At 44.8% G+C, this 10,567-nt stretch overlaps 1 protein-coding gene across 1 annotated transcript; it reads left to right on the plus strand.

The window, feature by feature from the left end:
- The first annotated feature begins 1,350 nt into the window (after positions 1-1,350).
- LOC131739341 (ubiquitin-like protein 4A) lies at positions 1,351-6,660 on the plus strand. Its single transcript, XM_059032706.1, has 4 exons — positions 1,351-1,900; positions 4,060-4,165; positions 5,185-5,460; positions 6,315-6,660. The coding sequence occupies exons 2-4, from the start codon at positions 4,070-4,072 to the stop codon at positions 6,324-6,326; spliced, it is 384 nt and encodes a 127-aa protein (XP_058888689.1). The 5' UTR covers positions 1,351-1,900; positions 4,060-4,069; the 3' UTR covers positions 6,327-6,660.
- The last annotated feature ends 3,907 nt before the right edge of the window (positions 6,661-10,567 follow it).

The following is a 10,567-nucleotide window of genomic DNA, read 5'->3' on the forward strand; positions in this document are numbered from 1 at the left end:
TGGCTATTTCATATCTTTTTATTTCCTTGCCTGACTTTAAAATTGTTGCTTTACCCTCTACTATTTGTGGGCTTGTCTTAAATCATTTGCAATTCACTTGTGTGTAGTTTACTGGTGTGTGTGGCATTAAATTTGTTAATTGAGGACCCTCGTTTTTTTTGGTTTTATTCGCTGTTGGCTGAAGCTTTTAGTTTCAAACCGTTACAATGTGGCAACCAATTGCAAAAGTAGAAGTTATGAGTCATGAAGATAATTTTGAGCCACCCTTTTGACTGTCTGTTCTACTAAAAATATGGTCTCTGTCTCCTCTGTATGCAAGAGTTTTGCTCAAGTTGCTACATGCCCAACTGTCACAAGTTTGGCAGTGTTATGTGGGCTTGTTCTCAAACTGACTGCACCGAGTGTTGTGACAGGCTCCAGGTTTGCAAATCTTAATAAAGCTTGCTGTTTGAGAATCTACAGTCTCTCTTCCTTTCAATAGAATTTCCAAGACAGTTATTTCAATAAGTCAAGTGAAATCTGTTTTTTGCCAAAATTTCAAGGAATCTCCAAAAGGGTTCTTTAATTATTCAGGGGTCTAAAGGGTTAAAATATATAAAAGAAAATAAAATGTATATCCTAAAAGGTTGAAGGGCTCATAAGTGAATGGTCATGGGTCAAGAGTCAGTGGTCGGGTCGGGGGGGGGGGTGGTCTATGTCCAATGGGGAGGGGCGCGGAGGATGAAGAGAGGCAAAGACGAGCCACGCGCGTCAAAAAGTCCAGCGCGCGCTGGACTTTTTGACGCGCGTGGCTCGTCTTTGCCTCTCTTCATCCTCCGCGCCCCTCCCCATTGTCCCTCTCTGTTCCTCCCATCTCTCCACCCCCCCACTTTCCTTTCCTGGGGGGCTCCCATCTCTCTCTCTCTCTCTCCAACCAGCCTTCTTTCTCAGCACTTTATTTACTCACACACGTTCATCTCAGCCACTTCACTCATACCAAGCACAATCCACTAGCTCAAGCCACACAGCTCTTGCTATATAATATATAAAGAGTTCAATTGTTATTTATAACTCATATAATTAGTCCAAAGTCTATTTGTGGTTTGGTTTTATTACAGTATATTTCTATCTTAAAATGATAAAAAATATTATATTGTCACCAAAGTGGTCATTGAGGATTACATGGTTAATGTTTTATACAATTTAATTCTTTAAAATAAAAAAATATATATCACACATAACTTTTGATTTATTCCTCACAAATCAGTAATTTTACAATTCAGGATAATTGGGATATATGCTAATTACATCATTCCAATAGTTATTTATAATTCGTATAACTACGTAAAATTCAATTTAGGGTTATTACTCATTAATTTATATATTAAAATAAGTTCAAATATTATATTGTTACCAAAACGGCGTTTGTGGATAATATATGTTCAATGTTTTATACAATTTTAATTATTAAAAATATATATTTAATTTAAATATATGTACCTTTCCAGTTAAGTGTCACAAATTGAATTATGGGTAATATGAAAATATATGGGATATGGAGAAACCCATTGAATTATTCTGCCGTAAACACCGCAATTAACCACCAGGGGGAGATGTTCGGAAACTGCATGCAATCTTGTATTTGACCAAATGTAAACAATTATCATTTTGTCTACGAACATCCGATCCAGACGCATGATACGTCTTTGGAAAGCCACAAAACGGCTTTTTTATATAAAAAAATAACCCCTGCATATTGAGCTACAGGACACAGCACGAGCAGTGAAAGCAGGGTCCCCACAGACTTCTATCAGGCGCGTTCACGATCATAACAAAGCCTACGTCAGCATGCGCGCTTCACAGAATGTCCGCCCCCATGCTTGCCTGGAGTTTCACATCGCAATAGGAGGATTCTCCTCAGGTAAAACAAAACCGTATTGTTATTTAAACCTGTTTAAGGGGCTTGTTTTTTGGCTGTACGGCTTCATCTCATCCTTTTTGTTAGTCATAATCGAAAGCGCGCCAGCCTCCGTTTTCTGTGTTTGTTTTAACCCTTTGCAGTCCATTTATTAAGTGCGCAAGAGGCACGTCAGGTTTTCACACGCGCAGTTCATTTTAGACGCGCTGTTTAAAAGTATTTTTTTTCACAGTCAAACGGGTTTAAATGGCCCTGCATATCAACAAAGCACTCACTAGGAATCTCCAGCCCCGCCCCACCCTTTCGTTTGCTATAGCGTTTACCTATGTAAGAAATAAATAATAATAATCATAATAATAATAATCATAATAATAATAATAATAGTAATAATAATAGTCGTACATACCGATCGATCATCTCTGGATCACTCGTTTTATCACCAAACTCCTCAATAATGCGATCCAAGTCATTATTTTATTACTATAACATCTGAAAAAAGCTCTGCAAATGTCCATGATAGTCTCAGTGCGCTGACGCACTCAGCCAGCTTGTTTACTATGAACGCCCCGTTATCTGATACCTGATACCATGTATGACTATTCATGAGATACGCCTTTTTTTTTTTTTTTCTCGACTTGTTTCGGCTCCTGTCGCTCGCACTCGGCAATTGAATGGTTGTCTCGGCTTTTTCCGGAGAAAAAACGACTAAACACGCGTTTATTGCGTTGCTATAATGATGTCTGACCCAGTCCGACAAAGGACCTGTGAGGAATAATTGCAATGTAGGACCCAGTCCGACAATGGACCGCAAATTAATGTTGCTGTGTTGTTTTTTGCTATGGATGATTTATCTGATTGCCCCCGCTAATGCTTTATTGTGCACACACGAGGTTGTTGCCTCTTCATGGTTTTAATATCACCGGGTGTGTGTTAATTTCTTTTTATTGTTGGGAGTTCGCTGCACACGAGTTCTGAAGGAGTGACGTCGCTGTTTATTATATTGTTGTTCTTGTTTCCCTGCAGCATTGATTGTTGGCCAATCTGTATCTATCATTTTGGGATCCATGGTGGTTGATTACATTAGTCACTTAAACTGTAATTTCTGATTAGAATTCACTGTGTTGTTTATGAATTTGTGTGGAGTTTATTGTTTTAATTAATATAGTTTTCTGTTTTAACAAGATATAAACTGAAAACACACAATGTGTGGGGTTTGTCAGTGTGTGCCTCGTAATCACGTGACCCACGATTTAAGACTACAGGGGGTGCGTTCACGAGAGGCAGACTTTGCTAAGTCTGCGCAGATTCTGCGCAGATTCGGAAAATTCCTTGGCTACTTGCTCCGATTCTGTGCGGATTCTGCGCAGAATGACGGAAGTCTGCGTGTCGTGAGCGCACCCGAACTCTCTCCACACGCAACACACAGCGTTCTTACGCCTGCCGTCACTCCTGCACACGTGAGGGGAATACTGAACCTGGAAACAAATTCAAATCCATGCGTTTCCAGCAGATGTGTCCGTCCTCGCCTCTTGCTTTGCTCGACTACCTCTAAGAGAAATGTGTTGGGCTTGTCTCTTCACCTCAGTGTTGCTATTGTGTTTAAATTGGCACATTTTTTTCTGCACTTGTATTAAATGTCGCTTCATCTGTGAGACTGAGAAATAATTCTCAGACAATATTATGTCTGTAGACCAAGAGAAAATTCATAATACTGTTCTGTGACAATGTGAAGCACTTCCAGTGTATTTATTTATTTATTTATTTATTGCATTTATATAGCGATTTTTGTACAAGCGTTTCACAAAGCACTGTACAGTACAGAGCACAAAAAAAGAAAAAAACACAATACATTTCTATAGCATGCCACACATACAGACCATAATAATACAAAAGCAGCAGTTTTTATGAAAGTGTGTTTTTGCTCTTGACAATACTCGACCGTCCCCTCGCTAGATTGCTCTGATAATGTGTGTGTGTGTGTGTGTGTGTGTGTGTGTGTGTGTGTCTGTGTGTGAGTGTCTGTGTCTGTGTCTGTGTGTGTGTGTGTGTGTGTGTGTGTGTGTGTTCTTGTCTCTCGCCTGTCCGGTGAGGATGAAGATGTAGTTTCAGTGTTTAATGCTCATCCCCTCAGTGTGTGTCTGTATGTTCTTGTCTCTTGACAGGTCTGTGAGGATGAGAAGGTCTCCACAGTCTGGAGTCTGGTCTCTGACAGGCTCAACATACCTGTCAATCAACAGGGACTCCTCTACAAAGGCAAGGCGCTGGCAGGTAGGCTGAACAGCACAGCACAGCACAGCACAGCTCACCCCTCCTCTCACCCCTCGCCTCATCCCTCCTCTCACTCCTCGCCTCACCCCGGGTCAGTGTGGCACAGCCTGCCTGCTCTTCTGAACAAACACTTCAGCCCTGCCGACGCAGTGAGAGTCTGGAGCAGCAACACAAGGTAACCTGAACACAAACACACACACACACACAGACACACAAACACACACACAGTGAGAGGCTGGAGCAGCTACACAAGGTAAATTGAACACAATAAACACGGCTACACACACAATCCTAGCTGCAGCAGATGTACAATGTTATACAGACACACACACACAGCTGTACAGTGACACAGAGACGCACACACAATCACAGCTGCAGCATACACACTCTGAAATGCAGGTGTAGAGCAGCGTGTAGTTGTGACTCTGTGTCTCTCTCCTCCCCCTCTCCTCTCCTCTCCTTACTTTGTTTAAAAGAATAGAAGCACACCCAGTGAGCAAGGCATTGAGCAGCCCCACATCCCGCTTCACAATACCGCTACATATTGACTGACTGTTCGCATTGTGTGTGTTTGGTAAGACAAACCACATTTTCTACTTCTACTTTCTACGATTGGGCAAGTCAGCGGTTGTTTGATAACAGAACATAAAACATCACAGAGTGGGTTGAACTGCATTGCTGGAAATCAAGGCCCTTTAAAATGTGTACCTTCCCAGCTCGGGTATTGCTGAGGTAAAGAGACACTTCCTACAGGAGGACAGGACGTTGTCAAGGAGGGGATGTCGTCACGTGTCCTGAGGGCTTTCTTAAAAACATTGTTTTATTATTTCTAAGCGTACGTTGTTATTGCCTTTTAGCTCTTGAGCATAATAATCTCAATCCCGTTTGAAATGACACTAAGTGCATTTGCATGGTGGCAGATGAGGGATGTCGCTTCACTCGAGGCTTGCGTACTGATGAAGATGTAGTTTCAGTGTTTAATGCTCATCCCCTCACTGTGTGTTCTTGTCTCTTGACAGGTCTGTGAGGATGAGAAGGTCTCCACAGTCTGGAGTCTGATCTCTGACAGCCTCAACATACCTGTCAATCAACAGGGACTCCTCTACAAAGGCAAGGCGCTGGCAGGTAGGCTGAACAGCACAGCACAGCACAGCTCACCCCTCCTCTCACCCCTCGCCTCATCCCTCCTCTCACTCCTCGCCTCACCCCGGGTCAGTGTGGCACAGCCTGCCTGCTCTTCTAAACAAACACTTCAGCCCTGCCGACGCAGTGAGAGTCTGGAGCAGCAACACGAGGTAACCTGAACACAAACACACACAAACACACACACAGTGAGAGGCTGCAGCAGCTACACAAGGTAACCTGAACACAATAAACACACACACACACACACACACACACACACACAGTGAGAGTCTGCAGCAGCTACACAAGGTAACCTGAACACAATAAACACACACACTGCTATACACACACACACACACACACACACACACAGTGAGAGTCTGCAGCAGCTACACAAGGTAAATTGAACACAATAAACACACACACTGCTACACACACACACACACACACAGAGTGAGAGTCTGGAGCAGCTACACAAGGTAACCTGAACACAATAAACACACACACTGCTACACACACACACAGTGAGAGTCTGGAGCAGCTACACAAGGTAACCTGAACACAATAAACACACACACTACTATATATACACACACACACACACACACACACACACACACACACACACACTGCTACAATGCACACCGGATTTAAAAGTATGTTCTGTATTACAGTGCCACATGTCGTCTCTTTTGGCAAGTGATATTTTCAAAATAATATTGAGTGGCAATAAAGAGTGCTGACTGTATTTGAACCCGGAGTAACTGTTTGTTAAGGTAGTTAGTAACACTTGTGATTGTATTTAATGATTCTTTATATCCGTGATTGTCTTGATTTCAATGCAGTTAATTAACGCAGAAGTTGTTCTTCCCTGCAACTATTGTAAGGATTAATGCTGCCTCTTTCAACTTGGGGTGCATGCTATGTATTTTTTGGGGGACACTTGTGGGACAGGTAAAGTTGTATATAATGTCCAACTAGGCTGAAAGGATTTATAGATTGCTTAATTTTTTTTTTATTTTAGGTGATGAAGTGACACTTTGAATATGGGGCCTGATGAGAGAAGTATCCTTTTCATGTGGTTTTGGTTTTGCCGTTGTGAGCAGGTGTGGGAGACAGCACCGTGTCTGCATGTGAAATAACAAAGTCATCGCAGTGGAGGGACTCTCTGAAGGCTGCTGTTTGTGGATTTGTCTTGTAATGTGAGTGATCTACTGTACTGTGATGCCACTGTCTGTACGCACGCTGCACTGCAGGGGAGACACCGCTGGCATTCACAGGGCATGCTTGTTCATTTAAAGCACGCTGCACTGCAGGGGAGACACCGCTGGCATTCACAGGGCATGCTTGTTCATTTAAAGCACGCTGCACTGCAGGGGAGACACCGCTGGCATTCACAGGGCATGCTTGTTCATTTAAAGCACGCTGCACTGTAGGGGAGACACCGCTGGCATTCACAGGGCATGCTTGTTCATTTAAAGCACGCTGCACTGTAGGGGAGACACCGCTGGCATTCACAGGGCATGCTTGTTCATTTAAAGCACGCTGCACTGTAGGGGAGACACCGCTGGCATTCACAGGGCATGCTTGTTCATTTAAAGCACGCTGCACTGTAGGGGAGACACCGCTGGCATTCACAGGGCATGCTTGTTCATTTAAAGCACGCTGCACTGTAGGGGAGACACCGCTGGCATTCACAGGGCATGCTTGTTCATTTAAAACACGCTGCACTGTAGGGGAGACACCGCTGGCATTCACAGGGCATGCTTGTTCATTTAAAGCACGCTGCACTGTAGGGGAGACACCGCTGGCATTCACAGGGCATGCTTGTTCATTTAAAGCACGCTGCACTGTAGGGGAGACACCGCTGGCATTCACAGGGCATGCTTGTTCATTTAAAGCACGCTGCACTGTAGGGGAGACACCGCTGGCATTCACAGGGCATGCTTGTTCATTTGAAGCACGCTGCACTGTAGGGGAGTGTCACAAAGACGGCCAGAGTGGGTGGCGTCAGACCAGAAAGGATTTCAAACACAGACACGGTGGTTGTGATGAGCTGAGTGCAATGGTGGCACTCAGCGTTTAATAACAAAATAACAGGTTTAAATAACGGAATACAAAACAGGACACGGCACTACACGCCAAAATAAATAGACATACAAAACGGACTAACACTAAACAAACGGTGCACGGACAGACAGACAGACACGGTGAGTACAAACAAACTTATCTTTACGTTTAATGATTTTACTTATTTTAACTCTCCTCTCTCTCTCACCCGTTCTCCTCTTCCGAACACCCAACCCTTAGTGCAAGAAACGTGCATCTATATATACTGTTGTGCTGGGATTCAATTACTAATTAATTACTCACTTGAATCCCAGCACGTGAATTCATTACGTGAAACCCCGTGTTCACATATTATATTTTAAATGCACATGCGTGATGTGCAATCCCGTGCCTAAATACAAATATACAATTTAAACACACGTGAAACACAGACCCGTTTATATCCCGTGTACCAATCTATACACCAACATTTACACACGCAACATACAACACAACACACACAAATGCACACAGGGGCGGGGCGCATTGCCACAGGGAGACACCGTTGGCATTCACAGGGCATGCTTGTTCATTTAAAACACGCTGCACTGTAGGGGAGACACCGCTGGCATTCACAGGGCATGCTTGTTCATTTAAAGCACGCTGCACTGTAGGGGAGACACCGCTGGCATTCACAGGGCATGCTTGTTCATTTAAAGCACGCTGCACTGTAGGGGAGACACCGCTGGCATTCACAGGGCATGCTTGTTCATTTGAAGCACGCTGCACTGTAGGGGAGTGTCACAAAGACGGCCAGAGTGGGTGGCGTCAGACCAGAAAGGATTTCAAACACAGACACGGTGGTTGTGATGAGCTGAGTGCAATGGTGGCACTCAGCGTTTAATAACAAAATAACAGGTTTAAATAACGGAATACAAAACAGGACACGGCACTACACGCCAAAATAAATAGACATACAAAACGGACTAACACTAAACAAACGGTGCACGGACAGACAGACAGACACGGTGAGTACAAACAAACTTATCTTTACGTTTAATGATTTTACTTATTTTAACTCTCCTCTCTCTCTCACCCGTTCTCCTCTTCCGAACACCCAACCCTTAGTGCAAGAAACGTGCATCTATATATACTGTTGTGCTGGGATTCAATTACTAATTAATTACTCACTTGAATCCCAGCACGTGAATTCATTACGTGAAACCCCGTGTTCACATATTATATTTTAAATGCACGTGCGTGATGTGCAATCCTGTGCCTAAATACAAATATACAATTTAAACACACGTGAAACACAGACCCGTTTATATCCCGTGTACCAATCTATACACCAACATTTACACACGCAACATACAACACAACACACACAAATGCACACAGGGGCGGGGCGCATTGCCACAGGGAGACACCGTTGGCATTCACAGGGCATGCTTGTTCATTTCAAACACGCTGCACTGTAGGGGAGACACCGCTGGCATTCACAGGGCATGCTTGTTCATTTAAAGCACGCTGCACTGTAGGGGAGACACCGCTGGCATTCACAGGGCATGCTTGTTCATTTAAAGCACGCTGCACTGTAGGGGAGACACCGCTGGCATTCACAGGGCATGCTTGTTCATTTAAAGCACGCTGCACTGTAGGGGAGACACCGCTGGCATTCACAGGGCATGCTTGTTCATTTAAAACACGCTGCACTGTAGGGGAGACACCGCTGGCATTCACAGGGCATGCTTGTTCATTTAAAACACGCTGCACTGTAGGGGAGACACCGCTGGCATTCACAGGGCATGCTTGTTCATTTAAAACACGCTGCACTGTAGGGGAGACACCGCTGGCATTCACAGGGCATGCTTGTTCATTTGAAACACGCTGCACTGTAGGGGAGACACCGCTGGCATTCACAGGGCATGCTTGTTCATTTGAAACACGCTGCACTGTAGGGGAGACACCGCTGGCATTCACAGGGCATGCTTGTTCATTTAAAGCACGCTGCACTGCAGGGGAGACACCGCTGGCATTCACAGGGCATGCTTGTTCATTTAAAAGACGCTGCACTGTAGGGGAGACACCGCTGGCATTCACAGGGCATGCTTGTTCATTTAAAAGACGCTGCACTGTAGGGGAGACACCGCTGGCATTCACAGGGCATGCTTGTTCATTTAAAGCACGCTGCACTGCAGGGGAGACACCGCTGGCATTCACAGGGCATGCTTGTTCATTTAAAGCATGCTGCACTGTAGGGGAGACACCGCTGGCATTCACAGGGCATGCTTGTTCATTTAAAGCACGCTGCACTGTAGGGGAGACACCGCTGGCATTCACAGGGCATGCTTGTTCATTTAAAGCACGCTGCACTGCAGGGGAGACACCGCTGGCATTCACAGGGCATGCTTGTTCATTTAAAGCACACTGCACTGTAGGGGAGACACCGCTGGCATTCACAGGGCATGCTTGTTCATTTAAAGCACGCTGCACTGCAGGGGAGACACCGCTGGCATTCACAGGGTATGCTTGTTCATTTAAAGCACGCTGCACTGCAGGGGAGACACCGCTGGCATTCACAGGGTATGCTTGTTCATTTAAAGCACGCTGCACTGCAGGGGAGACACCGCTGGCATTCACAGGGCATGCTTGTTCATTTAAAGCACGCTGCACTGCAGGGGAGACACCGCTGGCATTCACAGGGCATGCTTGTTCATTTAAAGCACGCTGCACTGCAGGGGAGACACCAACCTTCTGGACAAAGCCAAAACAGATAGAGGAGTGACCAAAGTGATCCTATCATTCGGAATCAACAACAAGAACCAGAAAGTCAAAGAGACAGCTATCAAAAACCTACAAAGGATGTACAGGTCAGCAAAGACAACCTTCCCAACTGCAGAAATCAAAGTGCCACTGGTGAACTTCTCACGAGCACTAGACATGCAGGCCCAACGGAACTTGGAAGAACTAAACGGATTCATCTCAGCCAACCTACCACACATACCGCTATTACCAACTGAGAAATTTCAAGTAGGCGGAGACAACATCCACTGGACAACCAACACAGCCAAAGATATGCTCCAGCACTGGTGCCAGCATTTAAACTAGGAGACCCCACAAGCCCAAATATCTCCAGGGAGGGGGCATCCAACATAGTCAATCTATGTAAATACTTCACACCAACAGAGTGTCAAAACAGCCTTTTGAGCAAAGGCCTCTCCTTCA

This window comes from Acipenser ruthenus, chromosome 11, assembly GCF_902713425.1.
Source record: "Acipenser ruthenus chromosome 11, fAciRut3.2 maternal haplotype, whole genome shotgun sequence".
Classification (NCBI taxonomy): domain Eukaryota; kingdom Metazoa; phylum Chordata; class Actinopteri; order Acipenseriformes; family Acipenseridae; genus Acipenser; species Acipenser ruthenus.

Excerpts from the sequence above, each read along its gene's own strand:
- LOC131739341 (XM_059032706.1), top strand. The coding sequence starts at position 4,070 with ATGAGAAGGTCTCCACAGTCTGGAGTCTGGTCTCTGACAGGCTCAACA. Across the intron at positions 4,166-5,184 it reads CAAAGGCAAGGCGCTGGCAG|GTCTGTGAGGATGAGAAGGT; the intron begins GTAGGCTGAACA and ends GTCTCTTGACAG.